General features: G+C 48.6%; 1 protein-coding gene across 2 annotated transcripts in view; it reads right to left on the bottom strand.

Moving 5' to 3' along the window:
• LOC115095045 (fatty acyl-CoA hydrolase precursor, medium chain-like) overlaps positions 1-26,991 on the bottom strand; it is a 249,318-nt gene that overhangs the window by 202,457 nt on the left and 19,870 nt on the right. For both annotated transcript variants that reach the window (XM_029608227.1, XM_029608226.1), the window contains exon 2: positions 3,590-3,680. In XM_029608227.1, coding sequence (XP_029464087.1) covers positions 3,590-3,671 — 82 coding nt within the window. In that variant the 5' untranslated portion in view covers positions 3,672-3,680. The remainder of the gene's footprint in view (positions 1-3,589; positions 3,681-26,991) is intronic.

Below are 26,991 nucleotides of genomic sequence, written 5' to 3' on the forward strand. Positions count from 1 at the left end.
ATCCTGTTTCCAACAATGGCCAATCCAGGCCACAAGAACCTGGCAAGTACCCAAAACCTGTCCCCTGCTTCTGTTGCTAGTAGGGATGTGAATTGGGCTTCGGACGATTGAAAATATCGATGATATTTTCAAAATTGTCAGAAATTGGGGGCTCCCCCAAAACGATAGGAAAACCCCACGATATTGTTTGTGGGGGTTCTCTTATCATTTTGGAGGAGGGCGGGAAAAACAGCACACAAAAATAACCCCTAAACCCACCCTGACCCTTTAAAACTAATCCCTTAGCTTCCCCCACCCTCCCGACCCCCCAAAATGTTTTTACAGGTACCTGGTGGTCCAGTGGGGGTCCTGGGAGCGATCTCCCGCTCCCGGGCCGTCGGCTGCCACTAATCAAAATGGCGCTGATGGCCCTTTGCCCTTACCATGTGACAGGGTATCCATGCCATTGGCCGGCCCCTGTCACATGGTAGGAGCACTGGATGGCCCACGCCATCCCTTTATCATTTTGGTCGCCTTTTTCTGTACTTTCTCCATCGCAACTATATATTTTTTGAGATGTGGCGATCAGAATTGTACACATTATTCAAGGTGTGGTCTCACCATGGAGCGATACAGAGGCATTGTGACATTTTCTGTTTTATCCACCATTCCCTTTCTAATAATTCCCAACATTCTGTTTACTATGACCCCTAGATCTCTTAGGTGCTAGCTCCTAATATGGAACCTAACATTGTGTAACTATAGCATGAAACTATAGCATGGGCTATTTTTCCCTATATGCATCACCTTGCACTTATCCACATTAAATTTCATCTGCCATTTTGATGCCCAATTTTCCAGTCTCATAAGGTCTTCCTGCAATTTATCACAATCTGCTTAAGAACATAAGAACATAAGAAATTGCCATGCTGGGTCAGACCAAGGGTCCATCAAGCCCAGCATCCTGTTTCCAACAGAGGCCAAAACCAGGCCACAAGAACCTGGCATTTACCCAAACACTAAGAAGATCCCATGCTACTGATGCAATTAATAGCAGTGGCTATTCCCTAAGTAAATTTGATTAATAGCCATTAATGGACTTCTCCTTCAAGAACTTATCCAAACCTTTTTTAAACCCAGCTACACTAACTGCACTAACCACATTCTCTGGCAACAAATTCCAGAGCTTTATTATACGTTGAGTGAAAAAGAATTTTCTCTGATTAGTCTTAAATGTGCTACTTGCTAACTTCATGGAATGCCCCCTAGTCCTTCTATTATTTGAAAGTGAAAATAACCAAGCCACATCTACTCGTTCAAGACCTCTCATGATCTTAAAGACCTCTATCATATCCCACCTCAGCTGTCTCTTCTCCAAGCTGAACATTCCTAACCTCTTCAGCCTTTCCTCATAGGGGAGCTGTTCCATCCCCTTTATCATTTTGATTGCCCTTCTCTGTACCTTCTCCATCGCAGCTATATCTTTTTTGAGATGTGGCGACCAGAATTGTACACAGTATTCAAGGTGCGGTCTCACCATGGAGCGATACAGAGGCATTATGATATTTTCCGTTTTATTAACCATTCCCTTCCTAATAATTCCTAACATTCTGTTTGCTTTTGTGACTGCTGCAGCACACTGAGCTGATGATTTTAAATTATTATCCACTATGATGCCTAGATCTTTTTCCTGGGTGGTAGCTCCTAATATGGAACCTAACATCGTGTAACTACAGCAAAGGTTATTTTTCCCTATATGCAACACCTTGCACTTGTCCACATTAAATTTCATCTGCCATTTGGATGCCCAATCTTCAAGTCTTGCAAGGTCCTCCTGTAATGTATCACAGTCTGCTTGTGATTTAACTACTCTGAATAATTTTGTATCATCTGCAGATTTGATAACCTCACTCGTCGTATTCCTTTCCAGATCATTTATATATATAGGGGCGGATTTTCAGAGCCCTGCTCGCCTAAATCCGCCCAAAACTGGGCGGATTTAGGCGAGCAGGGCCCTGCGCGCCGGTGAGCCTATTTTACATAGGCTCACCGGCGCGCGCAGAGCCCCGGGACTCGCGTAAGTCCCGGGGGTTCTCCGAGGGGGGCGTGTCGGCGTGTAGGCCCGGTCGTCACGGCGTTTAGGGGGCGTGTCGGCAGCGTTTTGGGGGCGGGTACGGGGGCGTGGCTACGGCCAGGGGCGGTCCGGGGGCGTGGCCGCGCCCTCCGTACCCGCCCCCAGGTCGCGTCCCGGCGCGCAACAGGCCCGCTGGCGCGCGGGGATTTACTTCTCCCTCCGGGAGGCGTAAATCCCCGGAGAAAGGTAAGGAGGGGGTGTAGACAGGGCCGGGCGGGTGGGTTAGGTAGAGGAAGGGAGGGGAAGGTGAGGGGAGGGCGTTAGAGGATTCCCTCCAAGGCCGCTCCAATTTCGGAGCGGCCTTGGAGGGAACGGGGGTAGGCTGCGCGGCTCGGCGCGCACCGGCTATACAGAATTCATAGCCTTGCGCGCGCCGATCCGGGATTTTAGTGGATACGCGCGGCTCCGCGCATATCTACTAAAATCCAGCGTACTTTTGCTGGCGCCTGATGCGCCAGCAAAAGTACGCCTATTCGCGTTTTTTGAAAATCTACCCCATATTGAAAAGCGCCGGTCCAAGTACAGATCCTTGAGGCACTCTACTGTTTACCCTTTTCCACTGAGAAAATTGACCATTTAATCCTACTCTCTGTTTCCTGTCTTTTAACCAGCTTGTAATCCACGAAAGGACATCGCCTCCTATCCCATGACTTTTTAGTTTTCGTAGAAGCCTCTCATGAGGGACTTTGTCAAACGCCTTCTGAAAATCCAAATACACTACATCTACCGGTTCACCTTTATCCACATGTTTATTAACCCCTTCAAAAAAATGAAGCAGATTTGTTAGGCAAGACTTCCCTTGGGTAAATCCATGTTGACTATGTTCCATTAAATCATGTCTTTCTATATGCTTTACAATTTTGTTCTTGAGAATAGTTTCCACTATTTTTCCCGGCACTGAAGTCAGGCTCACTGGTCTATAGTTACCCGGATCGCCCCTTGTGATTTAACTACTCTGAATAATTTTGTATCATCTCCAAATTTGATTACCTCACTCGTCGTATTTCTTTCCAGATCATTCAGAAATATATTGAAAAGTACGGGTCCCAATACAGATCCCTGAGGCACTCCGCTGCCCACTCCCTTCCACTGAGAAAATTGTCCATTTAATCCTACTCTCTGTTTCCTGTCTTTTAGCCAGTTTGTAATCCACGAAAGGACATCGCCACCTATCCCATGCCTGGCTAACTTTCGGAGAGCTCTTTGGTCTGCCCAGACTTAGCTGGCTCTAAGTCATCCAGCTAACTCTGAATATCGGAGTTAGCCGGTTAACTTAGCCAGCTAACTCAACTCCTCCCAGTTATGCCCCAGAATGTCCCTAATTTATCAGATAAATTCTAGCCCCCTAACCTATTAGTCAGCTAGTATTTAGCCAAATATATATCCACACTTCTGTTAGCTGGCTAAATGCTTTTGAATGTGGACCTCTTGATGAACATGTAAATATCAAAGTCTGAAAATTCTTTTTGATCTTACCCTTTACTGTTGCTGTAATAGCTGTGAAACAGATTCCAAGGGTCAGGCAGAAAAACAGTAAACCTCTGGCACAGGGAGCCATTCCTCAGATCTGTAGGGGGTAACAAAATGTTGAATTTACTACTTCTAGGTTCAGAGTCAGTAGTTAAGTCAACTTTGCTTTGACAGGTGGCGACGCCCACATCATGGGTTAAGCCCTGCCCACTGACTCCCTCTCAGCCAATTAGTGTTCACTTCTGTGATAAGCCTCACCCCTTTTCTCACCCTGGCCTTGCCCTTTGTTGACATCTGTCATAGGCCCCTATGCCCTGCCCTTTTTTGATGATGTCACTTCCAGTTGCATCCCCCCCACCATCTGGCCCTTGTGGAGGACGCAGACTAGAACAAGAAATAAGTTTTTCAAGATGACGGCAAATGCCTGGAGAAAGAAAATGACATGCCTCTAAGATAATGGTTGTTGTGGGGGAACCCAGAAATGTTATGACCGTGCATGTGCAGCAAATCCCAAATCAAAGCACTTTTTAATTGTGCCGTTGTGAACCATGATGCAGGCAGTCATCTTGGAATGAGATCACATGCCATGACATCTACCCTGCGCATGCTCAGATCTTTTGTTTACAAGGAGAGAGCTTGGAGGGAGCCATGTTGGAAGGAATGAGCAGACTCAGTAAACAGCTATGGGGATTTGAAAGGGTAGTCGATAGCAGTCATTAAAATCCTTCTATTTTCTGATATTAAACTAAAAATAGAAAATCCTTTTGTTTCTTTTTTGCCACAAAGCATACATTTTTGTATCAGTGTTTTCTTTTTGCTTTTTTTTTTTTTTTATCAAACACAGTGCTGTTCAAGAAAGAGAAAGAAAAGACCAGAGCAAGAGAAAATGCATTTTTTTTTAATGGCTCAGACAGACCCAGCCAAGATTATAGTTTTTGAGCAGTTGTATAATTATAAAAATGAGTAGAAGCCAGGATTTAGTTTTTGCTTTTTAAAATCAAAGAGCCTGTTTTATTTGCAAATTGTAAATTAGCTGCTGTTTTCTTTAGGCATTCCAGAGCCACTCTCCTTCTATCGCCCTCCCCTCCTCCTTCCACTGAGCTCCATCTCCATTATTGTTTACATGTTTGAATTAATAACCTGTCCTTTCTCTTCTTTCTCTGCCAAGTTCCAATCTCCCTGTTATATGTAACTGCATCTTCCGCACCATTGTTTTTAGTTATGTTTACGATGCACCCCTGTTTTATGTGAACCAGCATGATGGGACTGCGTTCTCGAATGCCGTTATATAAAAACCCTAAATAAATAAATAAATAAATAAATTGCCTTTTTTTAAAATTACAGATGGAACCAACATGCTGTGCACAAGCACATACAGAAAAGATATTTTTTAAAATCAGACCTGTGTGCGCCGACCCTGGATTTTATAACATGCGCACGGCTGCGCGCGCATGTTATAAAATCAGGCGTAGATTTGTGCGTGTCGGGTTGCGCGCACAAATCTACGCCCGCGCATAAATCTTAAAATCTGGCCCTATATGTTTTTATTCTATAACAATGAAAGAAAAAAATGTTTCCAAATTCTAAGAGAACATGCCTACTCCTGGAAGAAGAGATTAAAGAGACAAAAAAGAAAGCACAAATAAGTGAGAAACATGTGGCATAAAGATCATATATATTTACATAAATGTTTTACACAAGAAGGTGGAAATGCTCAAACTCAGATTAAGTGGCTTTCATTTTAGGGCATTACATGGAGCTTTTTGTTTTTCAGCCAAAATGTTAGCATGTTTTATTATTAAGGCATTACCATTTGTTTTTATATTAAGAAGCCTTTTCCTTTTTTAAACTGTAGCTCAAGAGCAGAGGGCAGCTCAGAACTGTGAGCTGGGACAACACACGGCTCAAGAATAGGGTACAGCTGAAAAATTTGTGATGGTACAAAGAAAAAAAATGGATGTCCTAATAAGAAACCAATAGCAAGCTGTAAGTGAAAAAAAAATCTTGTGTTTTACAAAATATAGCAAAGGTCTTAAAACTTGTACATTGTGACTTGAATAAAAGATGACAAAATAATGTTGGAGCTTTTTTTCTGCCCCCCAAAAGTTGTTAGCATGTGTACTTTTTAATATATCTTTTTCTTTCTTCACCATACAGCACAAAAACCAAGCACATCCAAAAATTCTTATACGAAATCATAAGATAAAAGCAAGCTCTGCAAAAGTAAACAAGTCTACAGGCACCGGTACACACAAAGAGACAGTGCATTAAAGCAGTATGAATCTTTTGTTTAATGTGCATCCCTACATGTATGCTTTCAATATTGCAATACACTTAGGGGTAGATTTTTAAAAAACTACGCCTGCGCGTACTTTTGTTTGCGCGACCGGTGCAAACAAAAGTACGCTGGATTTTAATAGATACGAAATCGGAGCGGCCTCAGAGGGAACTTTCCTTCCGCCTCCCCCCACCTTCCCCTCCCTTCCTCTATCTAACCTACCCCCTGGCCCTAATTCCCCCCCACCACCTTTATTCCAAAAGTTACGCCTGCCCGCGCCGAGCCAGCTGCCGGCACGCCATGTTCCGGTCCAGAGGCCACGGCCATGCTGGAACCACGCCTGCGGCCCTGCCCCGGAATGCTCCCGATGACGCACCGGCCGCGACACGCCCCCGACACGCCCCCCCAGGAAAGCCCCGGGACTTACGCACGTCCCGGGGCTTTGCGCGCGCCGGCAGCCTATGCAACATAGACTCAGTGCATGCAGGGGGAGCTTGGGGCAGGTTTTGAAGTGGTATGCGTGTATCTTACGCACATACCCCTTTGAAAATCTGCCCCTTAGGGCCAGATTTTAGTAGCTACGCGCGGGCGTAGATTTGTGTGCGCAACCTAGTGCGCACAAATCTATGCCCGATTTTATAACATGCGCGTGCAGCCACGTGCATGTTATAAAATCCGGGGTCGGTGCACATAAGGGGGTGCACACTTGTGCACCTTGCGCGCGCCAAGCCCTAGGGGAGCCCCGATGGCTTTCCCTGTTCCCTCCTAGGCCGCTCTGAAATTGGAGCGGCCTCAGAGGGAACTTTCCTTCCGCGCGCCCCCCCCCCACCTTCCCCTACCTAACCTGCCCCTCAGCCCTATCTAAACCCCCCCTAATCTTGTCTACAGAAAAGCTCACAGACACAGAAATGTTAAAGAAGGGTAGAAAACTGCATGGCTATTTGGGTGGTCAGAACAGAAAAAGATCATGTTGGACGATGTGGCCACTTTTGAGCAGCACCTGGGAATCAACATATGAGTTGTCTATTATGCTGAGAAAAGGAAGACGGACATGTATAAGGCAAGCGATCGCAGTGTATTTGTGTTAGCGCTGTGGACCCTTGAGCCGGCACGAGAGCTGGAACTCCCACTGAGGGAAGGTCCCCAGTGGACCTCGTAGCCAGGACACGGCACAGGACCAGGAGACCCGACAGGAACTTCACCTATACCAGCCCTCGTTCCCCTCAGGTTGAGCCCTTGGGTGCCGGGACCGGCAGGTCTTAGGTGAAGGTCTCCTGGTGTAGAGATATCCATGGAAGAAAGCAGAGTTGACGGTCCGGGTCGAGGCTGGCAGAGGTCCGGATGAACGAGGATGGTCTAGGTGTCACGGCAGGCAGCGAAGAGGCAGCACGAGGAACCAGGCCAGAAGTCGGAGCAGGCAGAAGACAAGCAGGAACCGGCAACACGCCAAAGGTCAGGACAGACAGCAGACAGATGAATCAGGAAACCAGGCCGAAGTCAGAACCGAGAAGACAAACCAAGAACTAGGAACCAGGAGAAGGAAGTGGAACCATGGGAACAGGAGCACAGGAACAGGAGCTGGAACAAGCAGGAGCACAGGAATGCAGCAACTAGACTCTCCGAAGAGCTGACCCGTTGCCAAGAAAAGGAATGGTGGAGTGGAGTGGACTTAAATAGCCCCTGATCACGTCTTAGTTGGGGGCCGGGCCAAGATTTCCTGCGTGGCCCCTTTAAAAGTCTGTCCTGGCCACACGTGCACACCTAGGAGGAGGCGGATCCCCAGAAGCAGCCAGCGGCATCTGTCGCGAGAAGAGGATGTCAACAGTCTCAGTTTTGTGTACAAGCCTGCCTCGGACCGCCGCGATGAGAGACTGGAGCCGGCATCTGCCGGTAGAGGTAGGGGGACCCAGCTGCGGCGACCCGCGGCCGGGATTCCCAACAGTACCCCCCATCTTACTCCCCCTTAAAGAGGGACCAGGTTTCTCGGGGTGAGCCTGATGGAACTGGAGGAGGAGAGATTTATCCAAGATATTGGAGGCAGGCTTCCAGGTGTTCTCCTCTGGGCCGAAGCCCTCCCAGGAATTTAAGTACTCCCAGCATCTGTGGTAGTACCTGATGTCAAGAATGTCCTGGACTTGGTAAACTGTATCTTCATCAGCGAGCACGTTCAGAGGTTCAGGTGGCTTGCGATGAAAGGCTGAGAGCACCAAGGGTTTTAACAGGGAGACATGGAAGACGTTGTGTATCTTCAGACCCGATGGTAGGTGCAGACAGTAAGAAACTGGACCCAAGTGATCGCTAGGGATGTGCATTTGTTTTCAATGAATGTGCAATCCGCAACGCATAAGTCCCTGTTCGTTTGATTCGTGGGTTCATGAAATGCATGGCAATCCCCCATGAATGAAACATATCATATTAGTTTCATTCTTTTGGTTCGCTGTGATTTCTTAGCGGCCTTTTGAAATAGGAGAAGGCCATGTGGGAGTATCCTTAGCAAAAAACAGCCCTTTCCTGTAAGTCATAAGTGACCTCACAGCCCTGTCATAGAGTGGGTCAGACAGGTTGGCAAGGAGACGAGAATGCAACCTATCAGAGCTAAGCATTTTTCTAATGCAGCCAATCGCTGCTCTCTCTCAGTGCTCTGTGAGGCTGTTCCTGCTGACGCTGTACTATACCTTGAGCAAGCGGCGTGCCACACACTTTTTTTTTGGGTGTTGTCTGGGGAGGTGGCTTTACTCAGAGCTAGTCTGAGTGTCTCAAATCTGTATTCAATTGCTATTGCTGCTTGTGCTTGCTACTTTGAAAGAATTTTCCATTGAAAAGGATATTTGTTCGTTCTTGCTGCTGTGCCAGCCAGGCTATTTTACTCCACTTTTTTTTTTTTTTTATTGAACTCAGACTGTCTCTCTGTATATCCCACTGAGACAAGCTGCCAGCAGTGGCATTTTGCTGCTGATCTTAACCCCTAGGGTGGGTTTCAGGCAGGGTTTGGGTGGTGTGGGTGGGAGATAGTGTGAGAGTTGCAGTGGCTGTCTGGGAGTTGGTATTTTCAAAGAACAAGCAGCATCACTTGTAGGAATTGGGCTTGCTCAGGCTTCCTGTCTTTTCTCTATGTGTGTGTAGTTTTACACACTCACATATATTGGTACAGAGGTGTTCAGACACCAATAAAGAAATAATTATTTTAATTGAAAACCCTAGTAGGCAGTGACATATACTGCACTTTTTTTTTTTTTATTGAACTCAGACTGTCTCTTCCACTGAGATAAGCTACCAGCAGTGGAATTTTGCTGCTGATCTTACCCCCCTGGGGTAGGATGCAGGCAGGGTTTGGGTGGTGTGGGTGGGAGATAGTGTGAGTTGGTATTTTCAAACAAGAAGCAGCATCACTACTGTGCTTGCTCAGACTTCCAGTCTTTTTCCTGCAGTTTCATTTTTTTGTGCACACAGAACAGTCTCAGTTGTAGTGTACATCAAGGCACTGCCCGTCTGTTTGTTGTTTTCCAGACACACAGCAGTGTTCTTTTAATCCAAATCCCCAGTAGGCATCTTCTGGAGTTAAAATTTTGTTGTGTGCACATACAGCAGTCTCAGTTGTAGTGTACATCAAGGCACTGCACTGTGTGTCTGTGTAGTTTTCCAGACTCACATATATTGGTACAGTGGTGTTCTTTTAATCCAAATCCCCAGTAGGCCTCTGGAGTTTAAATTGTTTTTGTGCACATACAGCAGTCTCAGTTGTAGTGTACACTACAGCAAGGCACTGCACTGTGCGTCTGTGTGTAGTTTTCCAGACTCACATATATTGGTACAGATGTGTTCATTCACCAATAAAGAAATAATTCTTTTAATTGAAATCCCTAATAGGCAGTGACATTAAATCCATGATGTCAGGGAAAGGTAGACGAGTGATTGGGACTGGAAGAGGAGGCACTTCAAAAGTCAATGCCAGTTCCCCATTAAAGTTAAAAAGAGAGCTGTTCCAATCTAAAATCTCTGGAGGGGCATGCAGTTCCATCCGGAAAAAAATGAAATTTAAAGATGATGCACCGCCACCACCTATTTCTGACCCTGTTGTTTTGGAGCTGAGGGAAGGGGAGGCTGAGTCACGCAAGACAAAAGGGCGAGACCCAAAAGCAACAGTGCATCAGCAGACTCTAGTTAGTGCTGAAAATGTAGCGCAGACACTGTTTGCTTCTGATTCCGATGAAGAATCATCTTGTGTGGGATTCTCATCATCAGAAATGGAAGAAGTAATAGCTGAAGAAGGTTTAGGAGGATTAGTTAGTTCTGTCTTTGCCTCCACTTCAGTGCTGCAGGAGAGAGATGAAACTGATGATGATGAGAAGGAAGAGCAGTCAGTGCAGGCACAGAGTGTGACTGATGCCCCTGGCATTGCTTCTCAGGGGGCACCCACTACTTCAACTCCAGTGCCAGCATCCACCCCAAAGGCTATAAAGAAGGGATCACGAAAGAAATCTGTGATCTGGAGCCACTTTAAAGTGACAGAGGACCCGCGTTTTACTCAGTGTAATTACTGTGCCAGGGCTATTAGCAGAGGCAAGTAAATGGGACATTTAACTAATTTTGGCATGATGCATCATATGCAAGAGCAACATCCAACAGTACTGCCATCTGGGGATGGTGGTAGTACCAGTTAAGGGACTCCTTTTTCCAGGCAGCGTAAAGTGGTTGAAAAGGAACAGAGTCATCCCATGCCCTCAGCCCCTTCTAGCAGTCAGATGGCAGGCCAGCAGTCCTCTGCCATGTGTCAGAAGCGACAACCCACCATGGAGGAAATGGAGTGGTGTTTGGTAACACTATCCCGGGGAAGGAGGCAGGAAGCCGCAAAAGTTGTAACCAGGAGCATTGGGGAAATGATTGCCCTTGATGACCAGCCCTTGCAGGTAGTGGAGAATGTGGGTTTCAAGCATATGCTGAAGGTCTTAGTTCCAAATTACAAAGTCCCCTCCAGAACCACATTTAGCAGAAAGGTCATCCCCAGCCTGTACAATCAGTGTCGCAGTCGCATCCAAGCGCTGGTAGCTAAGGCAGAGGGGAGTGTGCATTTCACCTGCGATATCTGACCGCCATGAATGCTTCATACTCTTACCTCTCCCTGACAGCACACTGGTGGGACCTGGATGAGGCAGGGGCAGGCAGAAGCTCTATTAGTGAACAAGTATCAGGCTGCAGGTGGGCTTTACTGCACACCCGCCTGACGGACGAGGCCCATACCTCAGCCAATATTCTAGCATGCATCAGACAGATGCTGGTGGGCTGGCAGCCACACCAGCGAGACAGGAATCTTCAGGCAGGATTCTTTGTCACAGACAATGGTGCAAACATGGTAAAGGCAATATGCGACGGCGCTTTCAGAACATCCGATGTTTTGCACACACTCTGCACCTGGTAGTGAAGTCAGCTCTGAGGTTGGAGTCCAATCACCAAAAGAATGAATACCTGCATAAGTTAATACACAAGTGCAGGAACATAGCAGCGCACTTCCACAGAAGTGTGAAGGCGGGGCAGGTTCTCCGACAAAAGCAGACTGATTTGGAGATGCCTCACAAGCAGCACCCAGTGGAATTCCACTAATATGATACTGCAGAGGTTAGTGGGGCAGCAGACACCCCTTCATGAACTTTCTAGGCAATGGACATAGGTGTGCAGAGTCCACTAGGGCATCATGATTGGTTAGTCATGAGTCAGCTGGTAAAAATCCTGCAGCCCTTCAAGGATGCCACGGAGGAGCTGAATTCCAGAAACACAGAAACATAGAAATGACGGCAGAAAAAGACCAAACGGCCCATCCAGTCTGCCCAGCAAGCTATGCACTTTTTTTTTTCCTCTTACTTGTTACGCTTGGCTCGTAGTACCTTTTAGTTCTATTTCCCTTCTACCCCACCATTAATGTAGAGAGCAGTGTTGGAACTGCATCTAATTGAATATGTAGCTTAGTTAGGGGTAGTAACCGCCTCAAATAAGCAAGCTACACCCATGCTTTTGTTTACTCGACTATGTAATTCAGTCCTTGTTGGTTGTTGTCTATATATAGATCCTCTTTTCTACATTGCCCCTGCCGTTGAAGCAGTGCCACCTTGGCTGACATCATCTCTATAGTTGAAAAAGTGCCACCTTGGCTGACATTTCTATAGTTAATTTTCTGGAGGAAAATTTGGAGGGCTTTAAACAGGAAGAGGGAATGACAGCAGAGGTGCTGCATTGTCTGGACTTTTGCAGAAGCAGGTGCAAGAGAGATTAAGACCTTTAACAAAAGACCACACATACATGCTCGCCACAGTCTGTGATCCTCGTGTGAAAGAGAAACTCGCCCTACAGTCCGATTGTCTCACATTTGTGAAGGACCTGCTGTCCTTCACAAATAGGAGAATAGGAGCGCCATAGGCAGAGACAGATTAGGCATGAAGCAGAGAAGGAAACAGCGGGCACTTCAGAGAGTAGTGCAAGTCCATGCAGGAGCAGCACTCTGTCAGCGACAGCTAGTACTTCCTCCTCCACTTCAGTACGATAAAGCCATGTTGCCCCTAAAAAAGCATCTGTTCTGGAATGGGCTAGAGCAAAAGCAGCTGGCAAGAAGAACTCTCAGCCCACCCAAGCAAAGGAGACACCAGCACAAATGTCAGTGACATGGTATCTCACAGAGCCCATAGAGGACATGCAGACAGATCTGCTGGCATATTGGGAACACAAGTCCACTGTCTGGCCACACCTAACCAAAGTGGCTCAGCGATATCTATCATGTCCAACAACCAGTGTGCCCAGTGAATGTGTATTTTCAATGACAGAAGATATCATGAGCCCACATCGCTCTAGGCTGGCACCAGAGTTGATGGAAATGCTAGTGTTTTTGAAAATAAACATGCCTTTGCTTGGGTTTCCAGATTTTCCCTGTGAATGGCAAGATGAATAAAAGCAATTTAAAGCCTTGCAGCAGCTCCAACTGCCTCATATGCTCCAGATAATATCAGCACATGTACCTAACCTTAACCTCTGTGTCTGTCCACTGTCTGGCCCTTACATCACTACAAGGGCCTGCCCCCAAACGCTGTGCCTGCCCATCCACCCCTTACGTCACTACAAGGGCCTGACCACAAACGCTGTGCCTGCCCGTCCAGCCCTTATGTCACTACAAGGGCCTGACCCCAAATGCAGTGCCTGTCTGTCCAGCCCTTATGTCACTACAAGGGCCTGACCTCAAACGCTGTGCCTGCCCGTCCAGCCCTTATGTCACTACAAGGGCTTGACCCCAAACGCTGTGCCTGTCTGTCCAGCCCTTACATCACTACAGAGGCCTGACCCCAAACGCTGTGCCTGCCCGTCCAGCCCTTACGTCACTACAAGGGCCTGACCTCAACTGATGTGCCTGCCCATCCAGCCCTTACATCACTACAAGGGCCTGACCTCAACTGATGTGCCTGCCCGTCCAGCCCTTTCGTCACTACAAGGGCCTGACTTCAAACTGTGCCTGCCCGTCCAACCCTTACGTCACTACAAGGGCCTGACCTCAAACGCTGTGCCTGCCCATCCAGCCATTATGTCACTACGTCAGCATTATGTCAATACATCAGCATCTGCGGTAAGCGGGGGATTTAAACCCCAGCCGCTCTGCCCGGCGTCCCTTACTTACCGCGATCGCCACTGCCGCTCCTCGACCCGGACTGTAGCTGCAGGCCTGCGCATCCGGCGCTGAAGCCCGTCGGGGCAAGGCCTCACCGTTTCAGCACTCACCTCCGAGGCTCCAGCGCCGGCCACGCGGCTAGGCCTTCCGATCCGCCCATCCGAGACGCAGCCTACCAGGAAGGAGACCCTCCCTGACGTCAGCAACTTCGCTACCACCCTATCAGAGCCTGCCCTGCTAGGTTTAAATTCTGAGCTCTGCTAGGCGCCGTACGCCGAGCGTCGCGCGCCGAAGGAGCGCAACAAAGGGGCAGGCCCCTTTGTGCGCTCCTTAGTGCAGCTCCTTAAGGCAGCTTTCTGTGAAACAATCCGTTTGTGCTTCGTAACAGTAACTCCCTTATTTCCCAAACCACTCGGCGTTTACCAGCTCTCTCCCACACCAACTCCTCCTGCGATATTTTTGTTTTTGGGATATTCCGCTCACATCCAACCCCCACCTTCCCCATTCACCGTCCTCCATTGCGGGTGAACCATGATCTCTCTCACCATCCCAATCATTCACAAAAGCAGGAGCAACTCAGCAAATATCCCCTACTCACCATCAATCTTGCAAAAGAGATTAACCCCAATCATGATCTCTCCTCTGAACCAACTTCTAGGTCTCACTCTTTTCACCCTAACACTATTAAATGCTCAATCCCTCACAAAAAAAACTCACCTTCTCCATGACTACCTCTTGGAGTCCCAACCTGACCTATGTGCCATCACAGAGACCTGGTTAAAAACAGAATATATTGCCCTAATCAACCAACTTCCGCTTTCCTCATACAATTTCTTCTCTATTCCCAGACCTAAGAAGAGAGGTGGAGGTCTGCTTCTCGCTGCAAACAAAAAACTTAGACTTTCTCTTCAGTGGGCAAATGCCTCTCCCCCCCTGGAACTTGCCATCTTCAAATCTAACAACCTACAAATTGCCCTTACCTATGCCCCTCCCGGCTACCTTGAGTCAGACCCATCCCCGTTAATAGAGCTCATAGCCAAACATATTAATTCAGACAAACCAGCCATCCTTTTGGGAGATTTCAACCTCCATGTGGATGAGTCCCCACTGTCTTCTAGCTGCAAAACATTTCTTAATTCATTGAGCGGTATGGGCTTCAAACAAATTATCAATGAACCTACCCACAAAGCAGGACACACCTTGGACCTGATCTTTTTAAATGAGAGCCTCTCCCCCTCAACTGGCACACTCTGTACTCCTATCCCCTGGTCTGATCACAAGCTTATCTCCACTACTCTAAAAAATCATCAACCTATCACTTCTCAGTCTCAAAAGACCAAAATCCATTACAGGAAGTTATGTAACCCTGACACACTCATCAATCACCTAACTTCGGAGTTAGATCAGCTCGACCTCACTGACGCAGACTCGGCCACTGCTTCCTGGTCCAAAATCACGAAAAATGTGGCTGACCTCACCTGCCCACTAACTACAAAAACCCTTCATTCAAATATGGACAACAGAAAACCGTGGTACACACCGGAACTTAAATCCATCAAGAGAGACCTCAGAAGCAGAGAACACCTTTGGCGCAAAAACCCTTCCTCTACAAGTAACCTGACGGCATACAAACTCTTATGCATCAATACAGGATCGCCATCCTCCGCACCAAAAGAAACTTCTACTCTCAAAAAATCCATCATTTCATCTACGACCCAAAAGCGTTATTTACTCTTATTTCCTCGCTCACCAAACCATCACCTATTGTGGTTCCAGATGATCAAGCCACAAGCAAAGCAGCCGAACTAGCTCCTTACTTCAAAAAGAAAATCCTAAACCTCTTAGCTCTGTTCACGTATAACAATACTCCTCTCCCTCCACCTCCCATTACTGCAACCGCTCATCCAATTACAAATCTTGAAACCTTCGAACCTACTTCTTCATTGGAGATAGAAATCATTCTCAAAAAGCTCAAACCTGCATCTCACCCTCTGGACGCAATCCCATCCAACCTGCTTATCTCCATTCCCAGTACCATTTCCAAGCATATTGCAAAAATCATCAATTGTTCGCTCTCACAGGGCCATGTACCAGACCCACTTAAACTTGCTATCCTAAAACCTCTGCTAAAAAAACCGAATCTCTCCCCGGATGATCCATCCAATTTCCGCCCTATTGCAAACCTTCCATTCATCGCAAAAATTTTGGAAAGAATAGTAAACCAGCAACTCACAGAATTCTTGAACAACAACAAAATCCTCTCCCCATATCAGTTCGGGTTCAGGAAAGCCCGCAACACTGAAACACTCTTAATCACACTTACAGACACCATCCTCACAAGTCTGGATAAAAAACAACCAAGTCTTCTCATTCTCCTCGACCTTTCTGCGGCTTTTGACACGGTGAACCACGCCTATCTTTTAGATCGTCTATCGGACATCGGCATCAAAGGCACCGCCCTAAGCTGGTTCAAGTCATTCCTTCAAAACAGGACCTACAAGGTCAAAATCAACAATGAAGAGTCCCTACCTCTCTGCTCTACGTTGGGAGTTCCCCAAGGCTCTTCACTATCCCCAACCCTCTTCAATATCTACCTTCTCCCTCTCTGCCATCTCCTCACCAGTCTTAATCTAATCTTCTATCTGTACGCAGACGACGTACAAATTCTCTTACCAATCACCGAATCATTAAACAAAACCCTCGAGTTTTGGGACACCTGCCTCAAGTCCATAAACAACCTTCTATCAAGCCTCAACTTGATCCTGAACACAAAAAAGACGGAATATCTACTTATCTCGCACGACGGCAATTTCACACAGCTTAACCCCCTTCCTGCAACCCTTCCCACTTTCTCTTCCCAAGTCAGAAATTTGGGAGTCCTCATGGATAAACAACTTAACTTCAAAAGCTTCATCAACAACACTACCAAGGACTGCTTTTTCAAACTCCAAGTTTTAAAACGACTTAGACCTCTCCTCCACTTCCACAACTTCCGTACAGTACTTCAGGCAATCATTTTCTCAAAAATAGACTATTGCAACTCTCTTCTGATCGGCCTCCCTGCAAATACTATCAAGCCATTACAGATGGTGCAAAATGCCGCTGCCAGGATTCTAACCAGATCCAAAAAATGGGACCACATCACCACCATCCTGAAGATCCTCCACTGGCTCCCTATCAATTACAGAATCCTGTTCAAAGCTCTAACCATCACCTACAAAGCGATATTCAACATCACACCTTTGGATCTCAAGTTCCCTCTTAGACTGCACTTACCATCCAGGCCGGTAAGAGCAGCATATAAAGACACCCTCCAGGTTCCCTTTCTAAAAACAACTTCAGGAATGAGAGCCCTCTCAGCGTCTGGTCCAAAACACTGGAACTCTCTCCCTCCAGACCTACGGCTAGAACACTGCCCAGTCACTTTTAAGAAAAGACTCAAAACCTGGTTGTTCAATCAGGCCTTTTCCTATTCAGATAATCCTCTGAATTAAAACCTGCCAGTTCATGAGTAGTATTTTGACTCTTCCTATCATTTATATCGCCTTAGTCTAAAAATTTCATGTCCAGATTTAGCTCCTCTACTTAGTTCCTGTTGCCTTCACTACGGTTCACATACCTAATCATTACCCCACTAGCCTTTTATTATATTGTACAGTGACACCCTTATATGCCCTTCTGTTCCATGATATTAGCTTATATGCCCCTCTGTTCCATGATATTAGTTTGGTGCAATCCATTGTTGCGTCAATCCCTAGTTTTCTGTTTCGTAGTTCAAGATCTTAGCCTCTGCTATCACGTGTGTATTATATTTACTCTCTCCGAGACACTGTTTTCTGTATAAATGTTAAATGTTATCTGCCTGTTTATTGGTTAATAATATATTATTCTTATTGGAATCCCTAGTTCTTTGTAATTGTTCTCTTTTGAAGCTCTGTTAATGTTCAATGTAATTGCTTTCATTTACTGAAGCACTGTTTCTGTTCAATGTAAACCGAACTGATTTGTAACCCCTTACAAGAATTTCGGTATATAAAACTGTTAAATAAATAAATAAATACAAGGGCCTGATCTCAAACGCTGTGCCTGCCCGTCCAGCCCTTACGTTACTACAAGGGCCTGACCCCAAATGGTGTGCCTGTCTGTCCAGCCCTTATGTCACTACAAGGGCCTGACCTCAAATGCTGTGCCTGCCCGTCCAGCCCTTATGTCACTACAATGGCCTGACCTCAAATGCTGTGCCTGCCCGTCCAGCCCTTACGTCACTACAAGGGCCTGACACCAAATGCTGTGCCTGTCTGTCCAGCCCTTACATCACTACAAGGGCATGACCCCAAATGGTGTGCCTGCCTGTCCAGCCCTTATGTCACTACAAGGGCCTGACCTCAAATGCTGTGCCTGCCCGTCCAGCCCTTATGTCACTACAATGACCTGACCTCAAATGCTGTGCCTGCCCGTCCAGCCCTTACGTCACTACAAGGGCCTGACACCAAATGCTGTGCCTGTCTGTCCAGCCATTATGTCACTAAAAGGGACTGACCTCAAATGCTGTGCCTGCCCGTTCAGCCCGTACGTTACTACAAGGGCCTGACCCCAAACGCTGTGCCTGTCTGTCCAGCCCTTACATCACTACAAGGGCCTGACCCCAAATGGTGTGCCTGTCTGTCCAGCCCTTATGTCACTACAAGGGCCTTACCCCAAATGCTGTGCCTGTCTGTACAGCTCTTTTGTCACTACAAGGGCCTGACCCCAAACACTGTGCCTGTCTGACCAGCTCTTATGTCACTACAAGGGCCTGACCTCAAACGCTGTGCCTGCCCGTCCAGCCCTTATGTCACTACAAGGGCCTGACCCCAAATGCTGTGCCTGTCTATCCAGCCCTTACGTCACTACAAGGGCCTAACCTCAACTGATATGCCTGCCCGTCCAGCCCTTACGTCAATACAAGGGCCTGAGCTCAAACGCTGTGCCTGCCCATCCAGCCCTTATCTCACTACAAGGCCCTGACCCTAAATGCTGTACCTGTCTGTTCAGCCCTTACGTCACTAGAAGGGCCTGACCTCAAACGCTGTGCCTGCCCGTCCAGGCCTTGCATCACTACAATGGCCTGACCCCAAACGCTGTGCCTGTCTGTCCAGCCCTTACGTCACTACAAGGGCCTGACCTCAAACGCTGTGCCTGTCTGCTAGCCCTTATGTCACTACAAGGGCGTGACTCCAAATGCTGTGCCTGTCTGTCCAGCCCTTACATCACTACAAGGGCCTGATCTCAAATGCTGTGCTGCCCGTCCATCCCTTATGTCACTACAAGGGCCTGACCCCAAACGTTGTGCCTGCCCATCAAGCCCTTATGTCACTACAAGGGCCTGACCTCAAACACTGTGCCTGAATGTCCAGCCCTTATGTCACTACAAGGGCTTGACCTCAAACGCTGTGCCTGCCCTTCCAACCCTTACGTCATTACAAGGGCCTGATCTCAAACACTGTGCCTGTCCATCCATCCCTTATGTCACTACAAGGGCCTGACCTCAAACGCTGTGCCTGAATGTCCAGCCCTTACGTCACTACAAGGGCTTGATCTCAAATGCTGTGCCTGCCCTTCCAGCCCTTACGTCACTACAAGGGCCTGACCTCAAACGTTGTGCCTGTCTATCCAGCTTGGAGTTGGATATTTCATATGCTCAATAGTTTTCTTGACCTTCATAATATGAGCCATTTTCCCTAGAGGTTTCTTAGGTGCCAACATTAATGTTTCTAGTACTATAGAAAACTGGTGGTAGTTGTACTCTACTTCATCCTCTGTGTTCCCACTGTAGGGTACAAAATCAACATAGGTTGATATTGTAGATTTGGACTTGAGTAGCAGTTTTCTTATTTCTGAAAGCGCTTCAAGTTCCTTTTCATCAGCTGAAGTGCATAAGTAGTTAATAGCTTCTGGGTATTCACTTGACGCCAACGGAACCATCACACTTTCGGGGCAAACTCATTCCAGGGAGCCCTTTCCTGCACAAAGGAAAGGGAACTCTCCCCGGGTGTAGCCAGCCTATCTCTTAGTGCCCGCCAACCCATGATGAACCAGAACCGCTGTTCACATGGAAACCTCCTCCATGTCGACTCACCACACTTGCCCAGGCTTGTGCCCCACTCTCAGGGTGAACCCATTCCAGGGAGCCCTTTCCTGAGCAAAGAAAAGGGAACTCTCCCCAGGTGTAGCCAGCCTATCTCTTAGTGCCCGCCGACCCATGTTGAACCAGAACTGCTATTCACATGGAAATCTCCTCAACGTCGACTCGCCACACGTTGAAGGCTCGTGCTCCACTCTAGGGGCCAACCCATTCTAGGGAGCCCTTTCCTGTGCAAAGGAAAGAGAACTCTCTCCGGGGTAGCCGGCCTATCTCTTAGTACCTGTTGACCCATGTTGAACCGCTGTTCACATGGCACCCTCCTCTGCCTCAGCCTTGAATATTCTCGTTTGTACATCTGCTAACCACCAGATTTTAAAAGACCAGCGAGAGCTCACTAGACGCCAATGGAAACACTCCACTCTAGGGGCGAACCCATTCTAGGGAGCCCTTTCCTGCACAAAGGAAAGGGAACTCTCCCCGGGGCCAGCCTGTCTTGCCCCTATCAAAACCACAGGGACCTGACTACCTCAGCTCTGCCAGCCTGTCTTGCCCCTATCAGCTTTCTGCCACTCTGCCTGCTGCCATACACCAGTTGGCTCACTCAACTCCTTGTGGTGTTCTTGCCACTATCATGGTTCCTCAGTTGGTGGTAGTCTTTCTGCTGCTTTTTCTCTTTATCGGTGCCTTGTGAGTTTTTCTGACACTCTTTCTGCTTGCTATGTTCCCCCTTCATTGTGCTGTAGGATGTTGATGTCACATTGCCTGTCGTGCTGCCTTCAAGGGTTCATGCAACTGTTATCAGTGCTCTCTTTTGAAGCTGTGGTGTGTTTTTGATACTCTCTCTGCTGCTTTGCACCTCTGTTAAAGCACTCTTGCCACTCCTAGTACCCCTTTGCCCCTTTACAGTGCCTTACGCTATTCATGCCACTTTGGTGCCACTTTGCCACAGTCTAAGTACCTTGGAGCTCTTTTCTCGTTCTGATGATTGCTCCCCAGAAGTTTCATCAGAATTGATAAGAAAACACCAATTCTGCAGCCAAAAATAGGCTGCAAATACTTCCCCCATTGACTTTAATGGGAAATCGAAAAACGAATGAAACTAATAAACAAATTTGTTTTTCCCGCTATGAAACTAATGAAACAAAATTTTGGTCCTGGCGAAACGAAAAATGAAATGAAACAAATTTTTTCCTTCTGCACATCCCTAGCTTTCGCTCACGGAGAAGGGTCCAAATGTGGCGAGTGCTAACCCACACCCGATCTCCAGGACTGAAGAGTGGAGCCTGATGACAATGTTTGTCTGCACCCTTCTTGGCGGCCTCGGCTGCCCGTTGCAGGTTAGCCTGGGTGGAATTCCAGAGTCCGTGGAGCTGCTGGGCCGTAAACTGAACTGCAGGTGAGAGTACTGTCAATGGTAAGGATAATGGGGGTACCGGTTGCCTCCCGAAGATGATCTGAAAGGGGGATGTTCCCATTGCGGAGTGGACTTGCTGGTTATGGGAGAATTATGCCCAAGGCAATAGAGCTGCCTGGTCATCCTGTCTGTCTCCAACAAAAGAGTGGAGGAATCCCTTTAAGGTGCGGTTGGTTCGCTCCGCCTGGCCATTTCCTTGCGGATGAAAGGCGGATGTGAAATCCAGTTGGATTCCAAATTTCTTACACAGAGCCCGCCAATATTTGGCCATGAATTGTGACCCTCGGTCGGAGGCAATATGTCGTGGTAGGCCATGCAGGCGGAACATTTAGTAAACAGGTGGGCGAGTTCTGGTGCAGTGGGAAGTTTCAGGAGTGCCACGAAGTGGGCCATCTTTGAGAACCTGTCAATGGTTACCCAGATGACTTGCTTGCCATTGGTCACTGGTAAATCTACCACGAAGTCCATGGAGATGTGAGTCCAAGGCTTCTCAGGAATAGAAAGCGACTGTAAGAGTCCCCAAGGGTGACCAGGCTGTTGCTTCTGTCAGGCACAGGTCAGACAAGAACTGACGTATGCCTGGACATCACGGTCCATGTGATACCAGTAATAGTAGCGGGTCAGAGTTTCCAGCATGCGAGCCCTGCCTGGATGGCCGGCTGTCAAAGAGTCGTGTGCCCAGGATAGAACCTTCCTGCAAAGGCGGAGTGGCACAATTGTCTTGCCTAGAGGGATAATGTTGGTAGCAGTGAGATGGACTTTAGCTGGGTCCAAAATATATTGAGATGTGGCCGGAGTGTCTTTGGTTTCCAAAGTTCGAGAGAGAGTGTCTGCTCTAGTATTTTTCGAGGCAGGGCAATACCGCAGAGAAAAGTCAAATCGGCTGAAGAACCTGAATCGGCGGAAGAGTGCCTGCCGAGGATTCAATTGCTGAGCCTGGCGTAAGTGTTCCAGGTTCTTGTGATCTGTGTATACTGTAATGGGGTGTTGAGGCCCCTCCAGCCATTGCCGCCACTCCTCAAATGACATTTTTATTGCTAGGAGCTCTTTGTCTCCGATACCGTAGTTCCTCTTGGTGGGTGAGAATTTTTGGGAGAAATACGAGCATGGTAGTTGAGTGCTGTTGCAAGAGAACTGGCTGAGTACAGCTCCCACTGCTGAGTCAGAAGCGTCCACCTCTACTACAAAGGGGAGCGAAGGGTCAGGGTGGCATAGGCATGAGTCATGAAGGAAGGCCTGTTTCAGTTATTTGAATGTCTTAAGCACCTCAGGTTCGTTGGAACCCTTCCTAGTAAGGGCGGTGAGAGGAGCTACCATATGTGAGTAGTGAGGAATGAAGTGCCGGTAGAAGTTAGCGAAGCCGAGGAACCGTTGGAGGGCGCGGATCCCCACAGGACGCGGCCAGTCCTGGATACTCGCTACCTTCTCGGGGTCCATGTGGAATCCTGTGGTTGACACTATATATTCCAGAAATGGGAGAGACTCACACTCAAACAGACACTTCTTAAACTTGGCAAAGAGTTGATGTTCTCAGAGGCGTTGTACAATACGTCGCACCTCCTTGCGATGAGTAGGAAGATCTTTGGAATAAACTAGCACGTCGTCCAGGTAGACGATCACATTGGAGTGGAGCATGTCCCGAAAAACTTCATTCATAAGGTTTTGGAAGACCACCGGAGCGTTACATAGCCCAAAAGGCATTACTAAGTACTCATAATGCCAGTTGAGGGTACTGAAGGCGGTCTTCCATTCATCGCCAGGCTTTATTCAGACTAGATTGTAAGCCCCATGGAGATCAAGTTTTGTAAAAACCTTTGCCCCTTGCAGGCGGACCAGGAGCTCTGGGATGAGCAGGAGAGGATACCTGTCCCGACGGTTTATGGCGTTGAGGCCACGGTAGTCTATGCATAGCCTTAGGGAGCCATCTTTCTTGGCTACGAAGAAGAAACCAGCTCCTGCCGGAGAGGTTGAAGGTCGAATAAACCCCCTCTTCAGATTTTCTTGGACGTATTGTGACATCGCTTGAGTTTCAGGAAGAGACGAGGGGTAAACTCGTCCTCGAGGAGTAGTATTGGGCAAGAGGTCTATAGCACAATCAAATGGCCGGTGCTCAAGAAGAGTCTTGGCTTTCTCCTTTGAGAACACATCTGTGAAGTCCACGTAGTGAGCTGGAAGAGCCAGGGAAGTGGTAGCCAGAGGTAGTCGGAACCGGGGTAATTCTGGCAAACAGGATGAGAAGCATGCAGGACCCCAGGCAGTGATTTGAAGAGTTTCCCAATCTACACGCAGGGAGATCTGGAGCCAGGGTAGCCCCAACACTATGGGGTGAATAGCCTTCTCCAAAATAAAGAAGTGATCTCCTCCTCGTGGAGAATCCCAGTGAGGGGGGATACTGGAGCAGTAACAGTGGTGACTTGGCAAGGAAGTGGATTCCCGTGAATGGAGGATATTCATAGTGGTGTGATCTTCGGTAATACTGGGAGCTGTAACTGTTCCACCTAATCGATTGTAATGAAGTTCCCTCCGGCTCCAGAGTCGATGAATGCCAGCGTAGGGAAGGATCCCCCCAAGTACATAAGGGACACAGGAACAGTGCATTGGGGAGCAGGATTCGAACAGGCTAGGGTCAGCTCCCCTGTGACGTCTAGGCTTGGGAGTTTCCTGGTCGTTCTGTTCATTGAGCCAACAAGTGGTCCTTGCCACTACAGTAGAGGCAGAGGCCAAGCGAGACACCGCTGTCTCTCTTTGAGGGTAAGAGGGCTGCAACCCAGCTGCTTGGGTTCTTCAACACATGAAGAGGTGTGCTCCGAAGGAGAAGGTGGAGCCAGCAGTCATGAGAAGGAAGGTGCCAGTGGTATAGGCCTACAGCTGGGTTTCAGTTTTCAGGCACGCTGCTGTAGACGGTGGTTAATCCACCCGGTCAGGTCAATCAAAGACTCTAGGTCTTCGGGGAGCTCGCGAGCAGCGAGCTCATCCTTGATCCCAGACCCTCAAGGAAAATACTTCGAAGGCTGTCTTTCTGCCAGCCCAGCTACAATGCCAGGGTGTGAAATTCGACTACGTAGTCTACCAAGGGTCAGGATCCCTGGCATAGGTGGAGGAGCTCCATGACAGCTGTGGACAGTCGAGCTGGCTCGTCGAAGAGTGTGGATGAACCATGGGAGGTCCCCAAGCAGGGAGTCACCAAGCTCCCAAAGGGGGAGGCCCAAGCCAGGGCCTTGTCATCCAATAAGGACAAGATATAAGTCATCTTGACCTGGTCTGACATGAATTGCGCCAGCTGGAGAGAGAAGTGCATAAAGCAGTGGTTGAGGAAACCACACACTGCTTAGGATCCCCAGAGTAACGGGCTGGTGCTGGAAGATGCAGGGAGGCAGAATGCGCCAGTACTGGAATGGGAGGTGGTGGCGGAGCCTCGGGCTGGGGAGCTGAGTCCAGGCGATTCGCCAGGCACTCAACCATGGCCACCAAGAGGTCCAGACAATGCTGTTGCTGTTGTAGACATTGAGCCAGACCCGGAATGGCCTGGAGTCCGGAGAGGTCCGCCGGTTCCATGGCCTTGGCAAACTGTTAGCACTGTGGACCCTTGAGCCGGCACGAGAGCTGGAAATCCCACCGAGTGAAGGCTCCCAGTGGACCTCGTAGCCGGGAGGTGGTACCGGACCAGGAGACCCAACAGGAACTTCACCTACACCAGCCCTTGTTCCCCTCAGGTTGAGCCCTTGGGTGCCGGGGCCAGCAAGTATTAGGCAAGGTTCTCCTGGTGTAGAGATATCCATGGAAGAAAGCAGAGTTGATGGTCTGGGTCGAGGCTGGCAGAGGTCCAGATAAACAAGGATGGTCCAGGAGTCAGGGCAGGCAGCGAAGAAGCAGCACGAGGAACCAGGCCAGAAGTCGGGGTAGGCAGAAGACAAGCAGGAACCAGGAACATGCCAAAGGTCAGGACAGGCAGCAAACTAATGAATCAGGAAACCAGGCCGAAGTCAGAACCGAGAAGACAATCCAAGGACTAGGAACCATGAGAAGGAAGTTGAACCACGGGAACAGGAGCAGGAGATCAGGAACAGAAGGAATGCAGGAACAGGAACGGGAACAAGCAGGCGCACAGGAACGCAGCAACTAGACTCTCCAAAGAGCTGACCCATTGCCAAGGCAAGGAATGGTGGAGTGGAGTGGGCTTAGCCCCTGATGATGACGTCTTCGTTGGGGGCCGGGCTGAGGTTTCCCGCTGCGGCCCCTTTAAAAGTTTGTCCTGGAGATCACGTGATGCATTGTCGAGGGCAGATGTGAGCTCTTCGCACAGCGCCTGGCCTCGGATATCCAATCCCATCCACACGTCTACAAGGAGATTTTTTGGAGCTCTCCTACCTCAGTTTGGCTGCCAGTGCCTCGGCAATTATTTCAGCATCGGCGATGACATCCCATCTGGCGAAGAAAGACAAAGATAACGAAAGGCCCCGAAACCCGGAAGTGCCGTCAAGCATGGCGCAGGAATCTCCGGCGTCGCCATCCAAAGCAGCGATTTCGAAAGTCAAAATTGCAATCTCGGAGCTGCTCGAACTCAAAATCATTTTTGGGAAACTGACTGAGCTCACCGACGCTTTCGCGGGCTATGAGGCCCACTTCATAGAACTCGAACAGCGGGTTTCAGCGGGTGTCATGGCGGACACATGGCCCAAGCTGACATAGCGGCACTCAAAGCACAGGTAGAAAAACATACTGAGCGACTCAAAGATCTTGAAAATAGATCAAAGAGATCTAATCTCTGCTTCTTGGGGCTGCCTGAGACTCTGGAGGAACGTGGGCTGTCGGCATTTCTGGAGGGCGGGCTGAATAAAGAATTAAATATTTCCTGTGCACATGGCCCTCTCCGTATAGAGAGGGCGCATCGTATTGGGCCCAAATGGGATTCTGACCTCAGACCTAGGGTGGTCCTGGCAAAAAATTTTAATTTTGCCCATAAAACTGAAATCCTGCAGGCGACATGAGCTGGTAAAACACTGTCCTATGACAACCACAAAATTTTGTTTTTCAAGATTTCTTGGTGAACCTGGCTGCCCAACGTGACCTCATGGCTCCGATATGCACCAAACTGTTTGCTGGAGGCTTGAGGGCCACTTTCACCCCCGCTGAACGACCCCCGCTGAACGACCTCCTGCAGTCGATCTCCTGCTGGCGCCATTTTCCGTACGGAAAACGATTCGCGGCAGGAGATCGTTTTCCGGACCCCCGCTGGACCCCCAGGGACTTTTGGCCAGCTTGGGGGGGCCTCCTGACCCCCACAAGACTTGCCAAAAGTCCAGCGGGGGTCCGGAACGACCTCCTGCAGTCGAATCGTGTTGGTCTATGGCCGCCGCCATTTTGCGCCGCCATTTTGAAAAATGGCGCCGGCTGAAGACAACACAATTCAATTGCAGGAGGCCGTTCCGGACCGCTGCCGTTCCGGACCGCCGCTGGACCCCCAGGTAATTTAAGGCATTTGGGGGGGTTCGGGAGGGTGGGGGATTTAATTTAAAGGGTCGGGGTGGGTTTTAGGGGGTTTTAGTGTGCCGGCTCACGATTTTCACGATACTTCAAACACCCAAACGGCAACAATACGATTCCCTCCCCCTCCCAGCCGAAATCGATCGTTAAGACGATCGAGGACACGATTCACATCTCTAGCATCCACCTATGTTACGGTTACAGCCGAACAAGCCCTGGTGGCCCCGTTTGATTTAAAATACGTATTGCAGGCTGCCTCACACACGCTCCCATCAGTTTTGGTACAGTCCCCGTCGATAAAGCCTATCCAGCAGACTTGGGCTGCGATGACTAAACTTCTCGGCACCCCTCAGATGTGTGTGTACCTACTGCCGATCCAAGGGAATGGGGACCTCGATCCGGGCTCTCAGACAGCAGGATTTAAGCTTTGGCGAGAGAGGGGTATCACTCAGCTGGGCCACTTACT

This window comes from Rhinatrema bivittatum, chromosome 7 (genome assembly GCF_901001135.1).
Source record: "Rhinatrema bivittatum chromosome 7, aRhiBiv1.1, whole genome shotgun sequence".
NCBI lineage: Eukaryota > Metazoa > Chordata > Amphibia > Gymnophiona > Rhinatrematidae > Rhinatrema > Rhinatrema bivittatum.